This window comes from Magnolia sinica, chromosome 4 (assembly GCF_029962835.1).
Source record: "Magnolia sinica isolate HGM2019 chromosome 4, MsV1, whole genome shotgun sequence".
Taxonomy (NCBI): Eukaryota; Viridiplantae; Streptophyta; class Magnoliopsida; order Magnoliales; family Magnoliaceae; genus Magnolia; species Magnolia sinica.
This window is the reverse complement of record NC_080576.1, coordinates 95,644,528-95,667,846: the sequence shown is the minus strand read 5'-3', so window position 1 is coordinate 95,667,846 and position 23,319 is coordinate 95,644,528. Positions and strand designations below refer to the sequence as shown.

Genomic DNA, 23,319 nt, shown 5'->3' with positions numbered 1-23,319 from the left:
GGGTCTAAAACCCAGCTTCCTGCTGACGTGTGGCCGCAGCCACCATGAAACAAAAACTAAAACTTTGAAAAAGAGGAAGAGAGAACTGTTGCTGTATTGGAATGTATTAAAAATCGTATTACACTGCTGCCTATTTATAGGCTTTCTTATTGTGTGAAATTACTAAACTATCCCTGTCTAGATTCATCCTAGGGGTAGCTAAATAAAGAAAAAATAATTCAGAGAAATCTAGAAAGAAATCTTCATAGCTAGCAATCTAATCTTAGAAGAAGAAAAAATCTAAGCTAAAGGATTGTTGTACCCCAGGACAAGTTCGCCGAATCGGTTTGGCACGCATGGCATATCCCAGGATTTTACCTTCCGATCCCTTCCAATCCGTCCAACCAAACATGCCCCAGGCACGATTGAACAGGATTAAGAGGGATGGGATCAATTTTAAGGTCACGATGGTGATGTCAGTGGATTGGTTTAAGATCCATGGGTTTGCCATATCCGGGGACAAGATCATGGGGTCTGATTGGACAAGTCCATGGGTTTGCTGTATCCCGATATTTCACCATCCCATCCCTCCTAATCCCTCTTAATCCGCCTGGCCAAACAGGCCCTTAATTTCGGGGCCACAGATCAGATGGATAGAACCATCCACTAACTTCAAACTACCAAAAAAAAAAAAAAGCCAGACACTACATGGATGGACCAGATTTAAACACAACCCTGCCACGTGGAATGTATGAACATGGAAATACCATAAGACAGAGAAAAAGAGAAAAGAAGCAAGGAAGGAAATCCAAACGTCGTCTTCTTTCAGCTTTTCAACTTCCACCTTATTTTAGAAAAATAAGTACAAATTAGACTACATTGAGGAGAGTAGAAAGAGAGAAAGAAGGCCATGCTCTTTCTTTTATTTTGTAGTGACAAAAGCTAAAACTGACACTTCTTCTTCTTACCTGTGAATCCCAACCTTTTCTTCCCAAAAGAAAACAAAAGTCACAAGAATCTGATCTTACACCTCCCATTTCTCCCCCCTTTATTCATCTCCTTTTACAAATTCACTAAATAAAAAAACACAAGAGAGAAATGTTCACATGCAACCTATGATGCATGTGAGAAATCCACACCGTCCAATAGGTTGGTCCCACGAAAACGATGGTCCTATACTGAATTCAGCCCCATCCACTAATCAAGTAGACCACACCAGGGGAAATATTGTATATTTGCAAATAAATAACAAAATACAATTGTGGTCTGGTTGATAAGTAGATGAGGCTTATTTTTTAACAAGATATTCCACGTAGTGGGCCCAACCTATTGGATGGTTTAGATTTTGTACTTACATGATATATTGGAAGTTATTCACTTGGTGTATGGAAAATTATCTTCCAACCAGTTGCATGTTAGCATGTCTCATATATAGTCTGGAAAGCCACTTTCTACACCCATTTCTTTTCATTCCATTACACCCAATTTCCATTTTGGAATAAAAATAGTACAAAATTATAACATTTAAATGAAAAGAACTAGGTATAAAATCATATTTTCTATAAGAAATTTGTATATATGTATATATAAAAAAGAAAAATAGAGAAAATTACTGTATGTGAACCCAAATTCCCTCACTTGGAATCCCACCATGAACAACAAACAGTAAATAATTACCAGGTGGTGCAATCACAGCTGCATTCGGGGCCGATACGCTGATTTCATACGCCAAACCCGATACCGTCTTTGCCAAAAGACCACTCCCCAACACTATCAATCTTTGATTCATGGAGTATGAATGTGTAGAGAACGACGGCGCCACCATTGTCACTGAAACTCCCTTCGGGTTCAGTGGCAGCGATACCTGAAACTGAATTACTAGATTCCCACCATAATTCAGCTTGGTTTGTGAAGTGGGTGTTAAAATCTTAGGCCGGAAACCAGAATAGGATGACTCCAAATACGGCGGCGAGAACGCTTCCAAGCTTAGTTCAGTAGGGTACTGAACACCTGAGAACACATAGGAGATATGAGGATTGCTTCCACCAATCAAAACCCGTCCGTCACGCAGCAAAATAGCAGTTGAATGATAAAGGCGAGGAATCTTTGATGGGTTTTGCACTTCAAATCGAGATCCAGCTCGATTATCTGGCTTGTATATGACAGGACTAGTCGCCGGATCGCGGCCCAATTCCCATCCAGCAGTCCCCGACGAAGCGCCGTTGATGATGAGAACGTATCCGTTCGGAAGCAAGACCATATCTCCCATCACTCTCGAAATTGGCATAGTCTCCATCGTCCATTGTGGAGATTGATCGGTGATTTTCAACCGTCCACAAGTATTTAAAGCTTTGATGAAATTGCCCTTATTCGCTTGATTGAAGGACCCGATCGGGGCCCCGCCACAGACTAGAACTTCCGCCTCTTTGAAATTCTTCAATGGAAGCAGAACCGAGGAGCCTGTGCTCGGGTAGCACCGAGGATCGCCACCTGGCATTTTCGGGTATGTTCTTACAATGGCATTGTTGCGGTAGTTGAATAAGATAGCCCGATTATTTGAGAAAATGAATAAATTCCCATCGACGTTGAGATGAACGAACGGGTAGAGATTGTTCTCTTCAGGATCGCTTGTTTGTTGTAGAAATGGAAGAGAGAAAACTCGATCCATACCGTTGGATTTTGGGTAGAATTCGTAATTGAATTGTCGACGGCCACCGATTATGATGGCCCACCCATTGGGTAGTATCTGATTGGTGGCGTACCATCGCCGTACACCTAATGCTGTTGGTTTCTCTTCCCAATCACAATTATCACATGGGGTGAAGATCCTGACCGTTCGATCTCCATCATTGAATCCTCCAGTCTGGATCAAGCGGCCATCGGGTGCTACTGTGCCAGATGAGCACCACGTGTCAGTTAAGATCATGAGCGGTCGGATCGAATTCGTGGCCACGTCATACTCAGCTGAATGTGCTGAGCAGTCGATCTTGACGGCGGTGTCGTGGGGATCGTTCCGGCACTTGCCGTCCGGTAGTGAGAGGTTTGAACGGCCGAAATCGGTCCGGTCGAAAATGACCACACGATCATTGCTTAGTAGCTGCATGTGCATGGCGGATATGCCGATGGAAGACTTGAGAAGGGTCCACCGGCCTCCGGCGGCGTGTGTCAGATTCCGGTGAAGAGTTCCGGTTAAGAGAATGAAGTGAAAGAAGAGCAGTAATGAGATTGGACGAGCCATTTTGAGGGGCTAAAGGAAAGGCGGGAGTTGCAGATATGCATGTGTGGTGAGAGCTTTTAAAATGGTTGAGGTGGTGGGTAGCACGTGCCAGGAAAGTGCGAGCATGTGGGATTTTCTCTACCCTAACAAATCATATCATACTCGGGTTTTTACAAGTTGGGCCATTGTTCGGTAATTAATCCAAGTAGGTTGTCTGTTGGGCCCCACCATCAATAATCTTTGGGTTTTCAGATTTTCTTTAAATTAATGAGTAATCGGCGTATTATCAGCAGATAAGTAGCGAGTCATGAATAATTCATGAATTGTTCAATAACGTATGGAATTTTCCAACCGACGGTGGAGATGACCTTAAAAATCTTCCGATGAAAAAAAAATTATATAAATGGTGGTGATTATTTGCTTGACGGGGCTTATTGGAATGGACCATTGCTGGAAGACGTACTTATCCAGCAATCCTATCCATCCAAATGGTGGCCGTGGAACTGATGGTCAGAAATTAAAATATTGAAGGAAAATCAGACGGCTGCTATTGCATCAATTTTCAGCTACGGTCCATCCACCGTCAGGCCGACGATTTGGTTGATACGAGGTTTTCATGCAACTATGACATGTGTACGGTTGATGGGTCCTACCACTTTTAAAATGGTAGTAAACAAGCATTGGATTCTGGCTTCCCATTGGTTGGAAACCGTGTACTACAAGTGTTTCACATCTTATCAACAGAGATGGGATTAACGGGACAGGTTCTATCTGTGGCGGGTCCCAGAAGATCAAGCGTCCTGATCACCCATCGATGGGCCCCACTTACACTCACGGTCATCAAAATTGTCCGTTCGTTTTCTATTCAACGGTAAACAAAGATATGGTCCAAAGAGTTCGTTTTACCTCTGTTGTGACTCACCTCCACCGTGTGTCGCTGCCCACTTGGGCCCAAATGATAAGTGTTCTGAAGATCGCAACCGTCCATTTTCTGCAATATAAGCTGTATTGGCTAAAGGAATGTTATATTAAATAGACGAATGGGAACACCACTATTTGTAAATGATTTAGAGCTGTGAAAATAAAATTTCCGATGGCAGTATTTCAACTGTAGAAATGAAAGATTAGAAAAATGAAAAGCTTGTTTATGATAATAAAAAGAATACGGACAGTTAAAATAGTGGGAATAGCTCATGCATGGGCCCAGGTGACGGCGACACACTCTGTACTGTTTGTCGCGGCAGACGCGAAATGAACTCAAGTCAAGAACGGATGCGGGTTGCGTCCTAACCCCGCCCGTCTCCAGCTGGGAATGGGCAGGAAGTGATGTATGTGTCTTATCCACACCGTACATTCATTTTTTTTCATATCATTTTAGGGTATAATCCCCAAAATGAGGCAGATGCAACGTTCAAGTGGACTACACAATGGGGATTAAACTCTTACCGTTGAAAACTTCTTGGGGGCCACAAAAGTTTTGGATGGAGATGATATTTGTGTTTTCTTTTCACCCAGGTCTATGTAACTTTATAAATAGGTTGGATGGAAAATAAACATCAAGGTGGGCCCCAGAAAATTTTCAACGGTGAGAATCATTATCACCGCTGTTTCCCCTGATGTGGTCCTCCTTAACTTTGGATATGTCTCATTTTTGGTATTAAAAACTAAAATGATACGAAACAATGGATGGACGGTGTGGATAAGGCCCATACATCACGGTGGCCACTCAAAGCCCCCGCCCGTCCATCAAGAACCGCGTACCAAACGAATATCAAACTCGATAAAAAAAAAATAATAATAATAACCAGTGAGCTGTAGTCCGAGGAATTGTATGATCCTCTGTCCGTCGATGTGACAATAATCTACTTTTTGTCAGTCCGTACAAGTGGGGCCCATGTTTTGTTCATCTAGATTATTGATCAGATGGGACTTACCGTGGATGGAAGGTTGCAAGTCTTTCAAACTGAAAGATACTGGCCATCCAATCTTGGGCCTTCTTTCTGTTGAACATGGACACTAGCTGTATTAAAAAAATGATCCGCTTGCAGCCACACAATCAAATGAAACTGAAAAAAAAAAAAAAAAAAGTGATTTGTCCTCTCTACCATCTCCATTGTTTCACGTTGAAAATATCTAGGACAATCTGAGCCGTTAATTTTGGATGGTCACCACCTGAAAGTTTTACAACAAAAAGTTGACAACCATGGCTTGAAATGAACGGTTTAGAAAAAAGCAAAGGATGATCAACAGTCCACATTCAAGAGGTAAAAATCGTACCAATAAAATGGGTCAAATTCTCATATGGTGACCCACCTGATCAAAGGTTCGTATTTCCATGGATGTTCTCCATGTGTGCAATCAAGATGATGGAGATGTATCAGCTCCCGTTGGAGAGGTGGAAAGCGTTTTCCATCTCATTTGCTTCTTATATTTGGAATTATGGAAAAAAAAAGGAAACATTATTCTTCATTAACTTAACTTTTACTTGTTTGTTAAGATTTTATTTGTAAGGAAAGAGAAGAATAAATTTTTTCTATTTTTGTTGAAAATTTAATAAAATTTTGCTTTCACACCTCTTTCTCTAAGAATACAGTTTCACCGATGAAAGAAAAATGAGTTCCACATAAGTTAAACCCAAATATGTTGCCATCCACTTTTAATAACCTTACTTGTTTTACATTTGCCCGATATTGCTTTAAATAATGTCACGAATATGCCATTTGATCCTTGTAACCCTGCATTTAGCAGTTCTATAACGATACAAAGATGAATATGTTATACCTGTATTACGGAATTGACGGATCGTCTATGCATCAACAATGGAGATTCAAAACCATAATTTAAAAGTGTATCTAATTGGGAAGATATTCCGCCGACAGGAATCTTAATCTTCTGCACGTCACACCTTTACGAGAACCTTCAATAGGACTAGGATTTTCTCGCTTGTGGTAGTAAGGGGGCCAAAACATGGAAGGAGGGCTAGAAGCTTACCCATCACACTTCTCCCTTTTAAAGTCTCCACACCATAGGTTTCCATATCTAGCTTAATAACCAAGTATGGGGACATCGGTTCAAGCGTCCCACTGATTACAACTGTAGTGGAGTTCACTGAATCACTCAATTTAAATAATCCAATGGTCAGATCTTAACCGATGATCATGTGTGGCCCACTTGATAGGAGTCTTACATAATATTGTCTAACAAATTACGCAATTGGACATTTTCATTAGATTGTCATGTGTATAAGCTAATATAAGCTCTACTATCAAACGGACAATATCATCATTTCGTGCAAAGATAATTTTACTTTTTTACTATAAGCCCCAAATCTAACACATGTACGAATCATTTCATTGGACCACCAAGGTAACAGAGGGGCTCTTTTACTCAATGTAATCGGCAAGTTGCGACCCTTGCACTCTACATGTGCAAAACAAATTACATATGATACCATGAAACTTGTGCATTTATTTATTTTCCATTACTTCATATATGTCATCTGTATCAATATGTCAATGTACATATTATCCTCTAGTTTAAAGTATGCACTGTTATTAGATCTCGATGCGGAAATCCCAGAGATCTACTGTGCATAGGACATGGAGATCTAGGGTTCAGATGGCTTACCTAACTGAGACGTCATAGATGACAGATAAGAATACTAGAAAACCAATGTTGTAATCTTCCTCTCCTTCACACCCGTATATAGAATAATAAATGGGACTTAGGCTTCTGTCGTTGTGTAGTATCGGGGACCTAGCTCTTTCTTATATAAAATCTGTGGAAATGAAAGTTTGAATCACATCATAACTCTCTCTCCCACTACTCCACATTGTTGTGTCCTAGTTCAACTCAAACAGCCCTGCGTAAGGCTATAGCACTCCACCCCATACGCACTTTAATGCAGAGTATCTACGCAAATCACACATAAGTGGGGTCCACCTTATAGAGTTCTTACATTCTCCCACTTAGGCCATATTAAACAACGTCAATGATTAATCACAAGTTTTGATTTTAAGAAAACATTCAAATGGTTAACCAATAAAATTGTTGGACAATATTTGTAGTGCTATTCAATTTGGCCCATCATGACTATCAGTATCGAACCGCAGTAGTCGTCACAACATTTAATTTAGGCGAAGTGAGGCCAAGCGTGGTCAAAAATACTTTCAATCTTAATCACATAGATCAGAAACTATGAAATGTGATATAAGGATTACACACTTAGTGTGATGATATGTGTCTATCCTTAAGAGGTCCTAAAGCTTTTACACGTCTCCAATGAGACATGAAGATAGTTCTACTTACTCAAAATTTCTAATATTCATGCTCCAACTGTTTTCAGTGTCCTCAATAAATCTGGCATTTTCAGTCTCAACAATCCTGATGGAGTAGGAAGGACAGTAGAATCGATAGCCCTTTGATCTTTCTGAATATCGTATGAAGAAACAACTTACAGTTCTAAGATCAAGCTTCCTTTCACGCGGGCTATAAATTTTAGCCTCAGCAGGATAACTCCAAACACGTACATATCGGAGACTTGGTTTTCTCCCATTCCACAACTCAAAAGAGGTTTTGCTTACTGCTTTGCTGGGGACCCTGTTAAGTATATGAACTGCAGTTTTGATCGCATCACTCCACAGAGATTCTGGCAATGTCAAATTACTAACCATGCTTCGCACCATATCTATAAGGCTGCGATTGCGTCTTTCAGCCACACCATTCTACTCTGAAGTACCAGGCATAGTGTACTGGGCAACAATGTTACAATCCTGCAGGTATCTAGCGAATAACCCTGAATTGCGTCCTGATTCGTCATATCTGTCATAATATTCACCACTATAGTCAGATCTAACAACTTTAATCCTTTTATCGAGTTGATTTTCAACTTTGGCCTTATATATTTTAAAAGCATACAGGGCATCTGATTTCTCATTGATAAGGTAAATGTACCCGAAATGAGAGTAGTCATCTATAAAGGTAATAAAATATTTATGTTCACTCCATAAAGCTGTAAGAAATGGTCCACAAATGTCTATATGTATCACTTCTAATAGACCTACACTCCTGGTTGCACCTTTCTTTCTAGTTCTAATATGTTTTCCTTTTATGCAATCAATGCATATTTTATGGTCGGAGAAGTCTAGATAATGCAAAATTTCTTCTCGCACAAGCCTGTCTAATCTCTCACGAGATATATGGCATAGTTGCGTGTGTCACAACGTGGAGGAATTTTCATAGTCTAGCTTTCACTTGAATCCTACTTTATTTCCATGCAAGGTATTAATATTATAGACATGAGAGACAATCAAGTCTAATTGGTATAAGTTGTTCACCGTAGAGCCAGTCCCAACTTTAATCGATTTAAAGTAAATACTAAAACTTTTATTTCTAAATTGAAATGAATATCCCAATTTATCCAAACAAGAAATTGAAACTAAATTGCGTCTTACAGACGGCACAAAAAATGTATCTACTAAATTCAAAAAATAACCAGACTTTAACTTAATCCTATTGACTCATATTGGCTTCACGTGTACCTTGATACCTTTCTTTATGAGTCATTTCTAAAACCCTTCACAGTCTTTCGTTAGATGACTCGTCTTTTTGCAAAAGAAGCACGGTTTGCCTTTAACCCTTTTGCGTTTTGATCCATTTCCTAATTGATTCTCATGGTTTCCAAATGGAGGACTAGATGATCTATTATTAGAACATTGTTTCCTTTTCCTTTTACCTTTATTCTCATGCCTATGCCCATGACCTAAGGTCATCATATTAACATTTTGAACTTTGACCTTCTACCTAATCTTGTCTTCTTCTTAGACGCACTAAGTGATTAGTTCATACAATGTCCACATATCCTTCAAAGTGTTGTAATTTACCAGGAACGTGCCGAATTGGGGATATAGGTTGTTCATGATCAAATGAACTAGTTAATCATCAGTGGATACATGGCCTAAAGAACGGATCTTAGAAACAACCTCGATATACTCTACAATGTATTCACAGATATTTCCTTTTACGTCGTAAGATGAGCGAGTCAATTTATTCAAAAGAATGTCCACTTCTGACTTATCAGATTTCTTGAATTGTTTTTCCATTTCAGTCAAAAAAGCTTTGGCCTTAGTTGTTTTAAGCATGGCACCCTTCATAGATTCAGAAATCGAATACTTTATTACTTTTAGACATGTATCATTTGATATAAATCTTGCCTCCCATCGATTATAGTCTGCTTTAATGGCATCATCCGATGGTTTTCACAGCTCTGGTATTATCAGGGCAAGATCTAATTGTAGGCAGCCCAGGACAACCTCAATAGAGTCCTTCCATTGAGCATAATTAGATCCATTTAGGGCAGGGAATTGATGCATATTAGTTGGAATTGAGACTAAAATAGAAAAGATACATATGCACTCACATTAGTTCATTATTTCATAAAACAATTCATGAATGTAAACTAATATCAAGCAAAGATAATCAATTCAGTTGTTAAGGGAGGCATTAACTAAATCATCCAAGATGAAGATGGGCCTAACCATCACATCCTGGTGAAAATCTGTTACATCATCATCATTCCTCCTATGAGTGGTAATAATAACATGTCAGTGATCATCATAAACATGAAGCTAAGTGATGTAAATTTGAGACACTAAACACATGTAGGTGAGATGAGTCTTTCAGCTTTACATTACCAACACTATTTACTTCACCCGTTCAAGTGACTGTCAAACGGTAATCGTTTATATTTTTGTTACCGTACGCATGAAAATGTGAACGCAACTGTATGCAATCCTCCTTATCCCAATGTTACAGGTCTGTACTTATAAAATTTTCATCGATTAAGGTCACTATGGTGGCTAACACAACTGAATCTAGCACTACAAATATAAACTTAGGATCGCGATTATAATCCTGTCTCTCAATGGATTATATCTAAATGAGTCTGATGCGGCCCATAAGATGGTCGGTATTGATCATTGGAACATATAGGGACCTTAAAATGAAACATACGTATAGGTTTCATATTATATGTTCTAATGGTCTATATCAACTTCCAAAGATGGGTAATGGGCTATAACTAGGCCGAATTAAGATTCCGCATGATAAATGAACATTACAAGTCTAACCCTTGACATTCACATGATAGATGGAATTATTTAACTGGATGTGTAGACCCATGCATAGGTGTCCATATGACAGACAAATCAGGTCATATATTACAAATCCATATCCTGAAAGTTTGTATCTGTATGGATATCTAGCGAATGAGTCAGAATTAAGAATGTTTAATATCACACACTATAAATTAATATCTTTATATGTATAATCACCTAGCCTTAATAGGGCACAAAGATAACTGCAGTGTGTCCACAAATTTAGACTGAAATTTGATGGTTCTAAAAATTAGGCCCAGTCAAGGACTCATGCCATAAGGTGATTAGCACTAAGACCCGGTATAGGCCTAAGTAACAGGCCCATTCCAGATCTGGAAATCCAGTACAGGCCCAACAAATCTATTCCGTTCGCAGGTCCAGAGGATGGACTCGAATCAATAGAAAACGGGTTTGAGTACCTGATAGTTAAAAGACTGGGATAAATCCTGATATTGATCTCGTTACATCAGGGCAAAGTGTCCTAGACTCTTCACGAGCCTATCTCCGAAATTCCCTGACTATAAGAGAGAGAGAGAGAGAGAGAGAGAGAGAGAGAAGCAGCGCTTGCTATCTGCTCGATACGATGAGAAGAGATGAAGCTCCTCTCTCTACAACTTGATTACTAGCGGTTCTGATGGGCTGAGATGGATCCGTTGTGCCAACAATGTCATCGGAAAGAACAGATATGGCCTCCAATAATGAAGATTCATCCATGAGACGCCGGTAACGGCTCCATAAACATGGTTGAAAGGAAGATGACATGCCATTGCCTATGACCGTAGATCCGAAGTTTGACAATGGCAATCGGCACCCACAAATCGCAGGTAAGGGCCCACTGGATGAACCGATTTTGAAATCCCCAATCTGATATGAAATTCTAAATCCCTAATCTCTGGATTCAGGGGTTCTGAATTTGAAATACCCAATCTCTGATATGGAATTTGGATTTCAAAATCCCTGATTACTAATATGGGTTTCGATTGGAAAACCCTAATTATTGAATCTGAAATAGCTGAATCTGATTATCCATACCTTTGCACAGATAGCTCTGATACCAACTATTATCAGATCTAGATGCGGAAATCCCAAAGATCTGGAGGGCTTACCTAACTGAGACGCCATAGATGTCTGATAAGAATACCAAAAAACTGATGTTGTAATCTTCCTCTCCTTCACACCCATATACTGTATGATAAATGAGACTTAGGCTTCTGTCATTGTATAGGATTGGGGACCCAGCTCTTTCTTATATAGAATCTGTGGAGATGAGAGTTTGAATCTCATTATAACTCACTCTCCCACTACTCCACATTGTTGTGTCCTAGTTCAACTCAAACAACCCTACGTAAGGGTATAGCACTCCACCCCATATGCACTTTTACGCAGAGTATCTGTGCAAATCACATATAAGTGGGGTCCACTGGTTTACATGATCACACTGTTCAACTGGCAGGTCAATCTAGACCATTGATTAATAAGGCCCACCTTATAGAGTTCTTACATACACATGTGAAATATGTGAATGCATGTCTCTTACGTCAAATGTACCATGATACAACTGCACGTTGTATAATTCATGGTGCCATATTTTAATTTCCAGCGTCTCACATTTGCTATTATGCCACCTATGTAGATGTTCATTTTATATAATGTCCTATGCACACCAAATATATTAATCTGTCACATGGTAATAAATATTAGGAAATTCTTTTTTAAGATTTTTTATTTTTATTTTTTGGCAAAGCACAAATTTGAAAATACGTCTAATTTTTTTATATAGAAAAGACTTGTTAAAATATAATAATAAAGTAAACCATGTTTTCTTTCCCACAATTTCCTTGCACCAGGGTTTCCTGGGAAACCTTATTTCCTTTGTCATAGTTTCTACAAATCCAAACAGCCCTTAAAAAGTGTTCTAAAAATGGCCATAAATAAATATCTTCTTTTTTTTTTTTCCAAAATACCGTTTTGCATGTTCCCGGGGCCTAAGCCAAAAACAATGCCTTGACCCATCTCAGATTGATTGATACCTAAATTTCCAAAATTAAAATCCTATGCTAAAAAACATTTAGTCCCACAGATCACAACCTGAACCGATCATCACCATCAACGATTAAAGTAGGGCATCACCTGATTTCTAATATTTCCTAAACAATTGTTTTTTTGGTACACGTGGACTCTTTGATGAGCTGATTGACTTTATTTTCGGATGAACACTATCACAGTGGGCCCCACTTACTCTTATCATACACACATATCATTCTAGCACTGTGGCTGTATCATTCTAGCACTTTGGCCATGTAGTATGATCATGTGCCTAACTTGGCATGCCCCATTATTCTCTTCCCTACCTATTTTGTGCATGCTTTTGGGTGGGAATGAAAGTAGTTAATTTGAAAAAAACTTAGACAAGAATCCTTCCTGAATGTGGCTTACAAGGGGTTTTATGCTCCACTAACCCAATACATTTCAATCCATGTAGAAAATGTGCATGAGAGAAAAAGGTTGCATGGCTGCAAACAGACTCTTCCACTTGAAGAGAGGAGCAAACAACCCCACTATTTTTTAATCAGATGTAAAATGTCACGTAACCGTACGTTCATAGTACTTTGATATTTCTGCCCCTTGCAATTTTCAAACTATGACATGTCATACAATATCTGCTATCTCCCTAATTAGAATGATGGAGTTAGTTTATGATTGGTACTGATGCATACCTGGCCTCGATCCAAGCTGTCCAAATCATTTCCAGCGGCAGCCATGGCAGCCAAGAAATGGACGGTTAAAATTAAAATTTACAATGGTCCATATTCAACAAAGAAGTATAATTACAATAATTGGAGATTAGGGGCAACCAATCAATAGGAATTTTGATCCATGCCCCATTTAAAATGGGACCCACGAAATGGATGGTTCTGATTGAAGTGCATATACGCCCCATCCTACCAAAGTATCAATGCACTTTCTTTTCTTTCGTTTTTAATTAAAAATAAGAAATATTCCATACAGCGTTGTAAAGAACTTATACAACGTTGTATGTACCGTATCTCTTTTGTTCTTTACAGCCGAATCTACAGTCTGGACAAAACACACGGACACACAAAAAAGACTTCACGGTACATCGCTTAGCTCCCTAGAGAGTGAATCTAGGCCATCCGTTAGGACATCTGTCTCAATCTAAGCCATCCAAATCGATCTAAAAATGATGATCCTAACTACCCATGCTGGTGGAAATGAATTGGACAGTTAAAATGGAAATAATCAATGATCCAGGTTCAACAAATGGATATGTGATGTCTGATAATTGGAGGTTTCGACATACAATCATATGGACATCTAATGTGGGATTCACAGTTGTATCTGTAGGGCCCACTGCGTGTTGTATCCACTCCGTCCCTCAGTTTTCTCAGCTTATTTTAAGACATGGGCAAAAAAATTAGGCAGATCCAAATCTCAAATGGACCACACCACAGGAAAATTTGCAGATTAAATGCCCACCATTAAAAAATACTTGGGGCCATGGAAGTTTTGGATCAAGGTGATGTTTGTGACCTTATTAACAGTTTCGATGGAAAACAAACATCGCAGTGGACCTTAAGAAGGTTTCAACGGTTGGCGTCACTATCCCCACTATTTCGTATGGTGAGGTCCACTTGAGCTTTGGATCTGCCTCAAGCCCGTAAATGAGCTGGGGAAACGGATGCACGGCGCGGATATAACATTAATCACGGTGGGCCCGGAGGAATTCCTTGTAGCTGGGAGTTGCTGGCAATCCGCGTCCGAGCGCGTCGGTACGATTGATTATTCCATCTGGACGCGGATTGCCGGTGGGTCCGGCAGCCCAAAGCTTTGGGGCCCTCTGTGATGTATTCGTTATATCCCCTCCGTTCATTCAAATTTCCAGCTCAATTTAGATATGATTCTAAATCTAGGCAGGGATCCAAACATCAAGTGGATCACACCACAGAAAATAGTGGGGATTTAACATCCACCAGTAAAAACTTTCTGGTGGCCACAAAAATTTTATATAAAGATGATATTTGTGTTTTTCCTTTCATCCCGGTTGAAATCACTTTATTAACAGGTTGGATGGCAAATAAAGATCACGGTGGGCTTTGGGAAGGTTTCAACGGTGGGCATCATTTTCCTCATTGTTTCCTATAGTGTGGTCCACTTGGTGTTCATGTACTAAACTTATCTGGTGAAAAAGATGGACGGTGTAGATATAACACACACATCACGGTGGACGGTATAGAAGTGCCAAAAACTTAAAACAAGTAGGACCATCCACCGTCCATTTATTTCAATGTGGCAGTCTACGTAATGAACGGTCTATCCTTGTTTTCTCAACATGTGGTCTTTTAAGTTGCCTTGCACCTCTTGCATGTTGAAATCAACACGGCAAGTAAGAAAATGTCAATATAATCAATGGGATATCTGCCAAAATGTCAGACATTAAAATAAAAATTAATGGTCAGTTGTCCAGGTTCAACAAACAAATTTCTGATAATTAGAGGTTAAGGACATCTAATCAATGGGACTTTTGATCCATGACCCATCTAAAGTGGGACCCACGAATTGGACCGCACGAACCTGGTGGGCTGCGTTCATATCAATTAAATGTCCTATCCAATCAGAGTATCAATGCTTTTTTCTGATGAAAAATGTTCATTTGAACACAGAAAAATGATGAGTCATGCAATGATAATCGCTACTAGAAAAAGCTGAAACACCCGCTCATTAGGTGGGCCAGAAGGGTGATGGACTGTCCTGATTTTCACCACAAGTGGTCATTATGATACAATGCACTTCTTGTATGGCTTGGATGTTATACACAAGTGATGCGTTTGTAGGAAAGAAAGCATTGTATGTTAAAGTTCTCATGCAATGTTGTTCTTGAACATTTATATCAATATCATGTATATACTAATTTATTGATGAAAAAAAAGGAAATATGGATGCATATATTCCTTGAATGAGTTGGCAATATCTGCCAACGCGTCTATTTATGTTCTTTCTTTCTAAAAGTGATTTTATTATTATTCTTTGAAGAGTGCGGATTGGCCGTGTTGAAGGCAAAGGGAAATTCGATGAGTCGCTTCTCATTAGTCGTCTGAGTCGTCGTGGATGACTCCGGCACACACAGCACTGTGATATTCTATCAAAATTTTCAATCATTCTAGAGCACGAGCCTAAAAATGTGGCACAATATCCAAAGCTTAAATGGAACACACATACATTTTAGCACTTCCAGGTTTCTTCTCTTTTTACGGAATGTGCTGCACCACCGGGAAGAGGCAACGGAATTTCTTGACGTGTAAAATTTATGCGGGCCCCACCATAACTTTTATCTTAGGCCTATACTATCCATTTTATTTTATTTTTTCAGATTATTCTAAGGCTATAAGCCCAAAAATAAAGTAGGTCTAAATTTCAAGTGGACCACACCATAAGAAACATAAAGAATTGTATGCTTATTGTTGAAAACTTCCGAGGCCACAAAAGGCTCTTATCAAGCACATATTTGTATTTTCTCTTGATCCAAGTCCATGTGGCCTTATAATTAGATGGCAAATACACCTCATGGTTGGCCCTAAAAAGGTTTCATCAGTCATTCATTCAATCCACACTGCTTTAAGTGGTGTGGTCCAATTGAACTTTGGATGTATTTCATTTTTTAGCTTAGAATGAATAGGAAAAATTGATGGATCATGTGGATGTAATACATAAATCTGTTGCGCAGCACACCAACAACACAATAAACCGAGATCCAATCTCCGGTCTCATGCACAAACGATAAACAGGAAGAAATATAAACTAAAAGAAGAATCAAAGCATTCTAAACAAACCATAAGATAAGATATACGTGGAAAAACCCCAACAAGGGTAAAAAAAACTACAGATGCAAACTTCCACTATGATGAAAAACGAAAATTACAAGGCAATATATTAACCTCTTCCTTGGAAGTATAGAGAAAACCATTTGCCTACACCTTGAAATAACTCTCATAATACATAGAAAAGCCCTTGGGACCCCTATTTATAGTTTAGGCAACTCCCATTTTGCACCTCTGCGAAAACTGACTCAAAAATTCGCAATCCGCATCAAATCCAGAAATGAATCTGCGTAACCTTGATTGGTCAAGCAGGGTGCTCGACTGGTCGAGCGAACCCTCGACTGGTCAAGCATGGGCCTCGATCAGTCAAGTACCGCGGAACTAAAAAACTGATGCTCGCTGGATTTTGAGTCGAGCCAGTCCATGATTGATCGAGTGGGTTACTTGACCGGTCGAGTAAGGCACTCGACTGGTCGAGCGGCCGTCCACATGTGGCTCCACATCTCAACAATCTCTCACTTGAAGACACATCACCATAAACGTTCGTCTTCTACATCCGAAGTGCACCACCTCCCCGTCTTCAAGCCTGAAGACCAATCAAAGCTGAACAAAGCTTCAGCTTCTCCCGTGTGACCGCTTTGGTCAGCATATCCGAAAGATTCTCACTTGTATGAACCTTCTCTAGAGTAATCGATCTATCTTCCAGTAATGAATGTATGAAGTGATATCTGATGTCAATATGCTTGGTCCTTGAATGAAATGCTGAATTCTTAGCCAAGTGTATTGCACTCTGACTGTCACTGTATACCTTGCAACTGCTTGCTTCTTACCCAACTCTTTCATGAAACCTTGCATCCATACCATCTCCTTGCACGCTTCTGTAGCTACAACATATTCTGCTTCCGTCGTACTAATAGATACTATATTCTACAACCGAGAGACCCAACTGACTACAACACTACCCATAGTAAAGACATAACATATAGTGTTTCTTCTACTGTCAATATCTCCTGTCAAATCTGAATCTACATAGCCTTCTAGCTTGATTTTCGATCCACCATAGCATAGCCCTATATCCATAGTACCTACCCGATATCTGAGGATCCACTTCACAGCTTCCCAATGTTTCTTCCCGGGGTTGTTCATGAACCTGCCAATAACTCCCACTGCTTGAGTAATGTCTAGCCTCGTGCTCACCATAGTATACATGAGACTCCCAATAGCTGACGTGTATGGGACTTTAGCCATGTAGTCCCGTTCCTCCTACGTCTTTATATCTTGCTCCTTAGAAAGCTTGAAGTGGTTGGCTAATGGAGTGCTAACCGGCTTAGCACCTCCCATATTAAATCGATCAAGTACCTTGGCTATGTACTCTGCCTGTGACAAAACTAGTTTCTTGTTTTCCCTGTCACGCTTTATCCTCATGCCTAAGATTTATTTTGTAGCTCCTAAATCCTTCATGGCAAATTCTTTAGACAGTTGTCTTTTAAAATCTGAGATGTCCTTCATGCTTGAACTGACCACAAGCATATCATCAACGTACAGAAGAAAGATAATGTACGACGTATCAAACTTCTTCAAATAACAACAGTAATCTGCATGATATCTCCTAAAACCGTTTCCCGATATGAAATTGTCGAACTTTGTGTACCACTGTCTTGGGGTCTGCTTTAGTCCATATAGACTTTTCTTCAGTATACACACTTTATTCTCCTTTCCTGGTGCCACGTATCATGTCGGTTGATGCATATATATCTCTTCTTTAAGGTCCACATGAAGAAAGGCTGTCTTAACATCTAGCTGCTCTAGATGTAAGTCCTCTGTAGCTACTATACTTATGACCATACGATTCGTAGACAATTTCACCACTAGTGAAAATATTTCGGTGAAGTCGATACCTGCCTTTTGTTGGAACCCTTTCACAACCAATCTGGCCTTGTACCGTTTTGAACCATCGTGCTCCTCCTTCAGTCTGTAAACCCACTTGTTATGAAGAGTTTTCTTACCCTTAGGTAAAGTGACTAGTTCTCATATACGATTAGACTCAAGAGAGTCCATCTCATCATCCATGGCTTGCTCCCACTTAACCCGTGTATCTGACTGTAATGCCTCTTCAAAACACTCTGTTTCACCATTATCTGTCAGCAGTAGATAATGTAAGGAGGGTGAGTATCGGACTGTGAGTCTCCTCTCCCGAGTAGACCTAACCTCCTCACAACGGGTGTTTGTAGCTCTGCCTTATAATGCTCTTGTGCATGATCATCCTATAGCGCTATAACACTTGTGTCCGGTAACTCTTCCAACTTTACGAATTCTTTATCATCGGCCTTATTTTCCTGCACACTGTCCTTATGCATCACTTTTTTTTATTAAAGACTGCATCATTGCTTTTGATGATTTTTCTATTTTCTATATCCCAAAACCTGTAGCCAAAATCATGCTGCCCGTACCCTATAAATGTGCACCTCCTGGACTTTACATCCAGCTTATTTGTATGCTTTGCATTAATGTGAACATATAAAGTGCAACCGAACACTATGAGATATACAACGTTCACTTCTTTCCCAGTCCACGTTTCTTCTAGTAGCCCACCATCCAATAGTGTTGAGGGACTTCTATTGATGAGACATAGGGCAGTATTCACAACATCTGCCCAAAACGTCTTAGGCAAACCTGCATGTAACATCATGTTCCTAGCGCGCTCAAGGATGGTCCTGTTAATGCGTTCAGCCACACCATTCTGCTATGGGGTCCCTAGATCATTTTTTAATGTTTGATTCCATTTGCTGCGCAATACTCCTCAAATTTCTTATCACAATACTCTCCCCCATTATCTGATCTGAGACATTTTACTATTTTACCTGTTTTATTTTCTACCATTACTTTCCATTTCTTAAATACATCAAATACATCAAATTTATATTTTAAGAGATAGACCCACAGTTTTCTACTGGCATCATCAATAAAAGAAACAAAATAACATGAGCTACCAAGAGATAATACATGTGTCGGCCCCCACATATCAATGTGTACAAGCTCCAACAGATGTGTCTTTGGAGCGCGTCCTATCTTCTTGAAACCTACCCTCTTCTACTTATCATACACGCAGTCCTCGCAGAATTCCAAGTCAATAGACTTCAGCCCTGATAGCTTCCCTTTTAACAAATCACTTTCATCCATTTCTCACTCATATATCCCAACCTCTGATGTCATAACTGCCTATTCACTCCAGTTGATGCGACTGCAAGTGAACGATATGATTATGAAGTCACGTACAAAGTACCTTTCTTCTTTCTTTGAGATATCACCAAGGCACCTTTTGTGATCTTGCAGAAATCACTGGTGAATGTCGTCACATAACCGGTATCAACCAACTACCCCACTGAGACCAAGTTATGTTTCAAACTCGGTACATGTCTGATATCTTTCAATTTCAAAGTCGTTTCGTCTTTTTGATTTACATGAATGTCTCCCTTTCCAACAATGCTTCACGACTCATCATCACTCAGGTAGACTCTCCCGAAGTCACTTGATACATAATTACGCAGAACTTCCTTACATGAAGTGGCATGAAATGAAGCACTTGATACATAAACTTATACGAGTTTTTATACTTTGATTAGGCTTTAGTTCGACTAGTCTAAGCCTTGGTTTAACTAGTCCAAGCTTTGCTTTGACCAATCTAAGATTTAAACTCAAAAAATGGATATTTCTAGTGGTTTCTCAACCAGTAGAGTAGGTTGCTCAACCAGTCGAAGGAACACATTCGACCAGTCGAGGGGTGCTCGACTCGAAGTTCAGTGACTAATTTTTAACACCCTCGACCAATTGAAGCTTATGCTCGACCATTCGAAGAGGGCCCTCGATCAATTGAATAACGGCTTTAACCGATCGCACCAAAATTTTAAAATTTGGTTGGATTTTAGACAAGTCGAAGGAGACCTTAGACGATTTTAAGCAACAGAATTTCAGCCTATAAATACAGGCCTTCTCTCACTCCAAAATTACCAATCCAAGCTAAGAAAAGCCTCCATTTAGAAAGAGAGAAGTCCCCACTATCATCAAGCTATTGCACGGTATTTTATATTTTTGTTTATATAGCTTTTGTTTTGATTTTTTGATCTCTAGTCTATGAATTTTACTTTTTAAAAGAGAGTAATCACTCTTGTTTTTTGAGATCTAAAGGATTCAAATAAGTAGCCTGAGGTTTGAATTAATTTAAAATCAATTTAGAGCCTAAAACCCTTGATTGTATTACTAGACATTGAACATTCTACATCAAAGGAAGCGGTTCTACGGGCTACATCAAGAACGTTTTCAAAGAAGAAGATAAGTATCATTCTATACTTTTATTTTTGGTTTCTTTGAGATATCTAAAAAATCTTTTGTATTGGTTTTGACTAAGATAGCCAGAAAATCTCAGTGTGGGGTTTTGTTTGTGATAGTCCATCTAAAAACACAACTGTATAAGTTTTAAGGTGAACTTGTGAAAACCTTGATTATTAGTGAATGCCAATATCATGTGGGTTGTGATTATTAGGAGTGGAGTAGGTGTGGCTGTTTGCGAACAGTTGGTGTACACACCGAACCACTATAACTTCTGGTGTTTATGCTGAATGGTTTAAGTTTTTGTATATGTAGTGAATGATCGTAATTTGTTCAAATTTGTGTGGTAAATGCTTGTAATGAAAACTCTCTCTTATCTCTTGCTTAGTTTATGATCTTAATCCTTACTGCGTTCATGAAATCAGGTTGTCCCACCTAAAATTCTGTTTTTGGTATAAGGTTGTTAATGAACAAAGTTTGAATCAATTTCTTAATATTACTGCTATTGAAATCAATGATTTATTATGATTTATTTATTATTTCTATACTTTGAATTTTTATTTTGCATAGTCGCATTCCTTACATCAAGAGATAAGATCAACGCCTCTGTATAACTCTCCTCAGATAGATTCACTGAATCCTTCCCGCCTTGAGAGCTTCCTTCTTGTTTCTTGAGCGCACAGCAATCATGTTTCATGTGCTCCTTCTTGCTGCAATACTAACACCCGTCTTTATCTTTCAGTCCCTTAGACTTCTTCCTCAATTTAGAACGTCAATATTTATTGCCTCCTTTGTTCGGTGATCTTCCTCTTCCTTCAACATTTAGAGCATTCCCTGAATCCCCTGAAACTCCTGATGCCTTTCTTTTAGATTCTTTGCTGAGAATTAGACCGGCCATATCATCAAATTTTAGTTTTGTCGACCCTGAAGAATTGCTCACAGCAATCACCAAACCATCCCAACTGTCTGGCAAACTAGACAAGATCAATAACGCCCTGACCTCATCCTCAAAAATAATATCAATGGATTCCAACTGGCTCGTGACTATATTGAACTCATTTAGATGTTCAGCCACGCTCCCACCATCTGACATCTTCATGTTGAATAGTTGTTTCATAAGATGAACCTTATTGGATGCTGAGAGTTTTCATACATGGTGGCTAGGGCTTCCATTAATTCTTTTGTAGTTTTCATCTTAGATATATTGAAGGCGACGCTCTTAGGCAAAGAGAGTTGAATCGTTCCTAAAGCTTTCCGATCCAATAAAAATCATTCATCATCTGTCATCTTTTCTGGTTTCTTCTCTTTTCCTCCTAGAGAAATATAGAGGGCCATCTGATACAGATAATCTTTCATTTGCATCTTCCAGAAGGTAAAGTTTGAACCATCAAACTTCTCAATTCTAGTCTTCCCTTCTTCCGTCATCGCTCCCAATAGAACTAAACCAATAGCTCTGATACCAGTTGTTGCGCACCATGCCAACAACGCAGTGAACCAAAATCCAATCTCTGGTCTCATCCACAAACAATAAACAGGAAGAAATATAAACTAGAAGAAGAATCAAAGCATTCCAAACAAACCACAAGACAAGATATATGTGGAAAAATCCTAACAAGGGTAAAAAAACCACGGATGCAAACTTCCACTATGATGAAAAACGAAGATTATAAGGTAATATACTAACCTTTTCCATAGGAGTACAGAGAAAACCCTTTGCCCACACCTTGGAATAACTTTCATAATACTTAGAAAAGCACTAGGGACCCCTATTTATAGTTTAGGCAACTCTCCTTTCGTATCTCTGCGAAAACTAACTCAAAAATCCGCAGTCCGCATCAAATCCCAAAATGAATCTGCGTAACCTCGACTGGTATAGCGAGGTCCTCAACTGGTCGAGCAGACCCTCGACCAGTCGAGTACCGCGGAACCAAAAAACCGATGCTCACTGCACTTTGAGTCGAGCCAGTCCACGACTGGTCGAGTTGGCCAGTCGATCGGTCGAGCGGCCATCCAGATGTGACTCCACATCTCAACAAAATCATGTTGGGTTCCATAAAGGTTTCACACGTTAAAATTTATGTTGTGTAGTAGGTAATTTATTAGGAGAGAGAAGCGGCCAAGGAATTCCCTTTCCAAAATAGATGATCCAAACTCTTTTTTTTTAAAAGGTAGTCCGATTTGGGTTTTAAGCATGGGCTGGAACTAGAGCCTATGTTTGTTATATATAGCAAAATGTGAAAACGATGGTCACTCGTCTTCCTCAGATGTGGCATTGATGTAAAGATATTTAAACCATCTTGTGGGTCTCATTATGGGTGGTTTATATCTCTAAAATTACATTGATGTAAGTTTTTGTATATGTAGTGAATGATCATAATTTGTTCAAGTTTGTGTAGTAAATGCTTGTAGTGAAAACTCTCTCTTATCTCTTGCTTACTTAGTTTGTGATCTTGATCCTTACTACGTTCATGAAATCAGGTTGTCCTACCTAAAGTTCTGTTTTTAGTGTAAGGTTGTCCTATGAACAAAGTTTGAATCAATTTCTTAATATTACTGCTACTGAAATCAATGATTTATTCTGATTTATTTATTATTTCTGTACTTTGGATTTTTATTTCGCATAGTCTTATTCACTCCCCCCCTCTTTCTAGGACTATTAGCTTGCCTCTTTCAGGATATAATAATGTCGAAGCTATAATGAATCCCTTAAAAAATTGTTAAATCCCGTGAAGTAGAGACCACACATCGAACAGATAAAAAATGGTGCCTAACCCATTTCTTTTTTCGTAACCGAGACCCTTATAAT

The 23,319-nt window shown here is 39.2% G+C and overlaps 1 protein-coding gene across 1 annotated transcript; it reads right to left on the bottom strand.

The window, feature by feature from the left end:
• Positions 1 to 783: 783 nt before the first annotated feature.
• Positions 784 to 3,256, bottom strand: LOC131243421 (aldehyde oxidase GLOX-like). The gene has a single exon (XM_058242782.1). The coding sequence runs from the start codon at positions 3,215 to 3,217 to the stop codon at positions 1,589 to 1,591; it is 1,629 nt and encodes a 542-aa protein (XP_058098765.1). The 5' UTR covers positions 3,218 to 3,256; the 3' UTR covers positions 784 to 1,588.
• Positions 3,257 to 23,319: the final 20,063 nt, after the last annotated feature.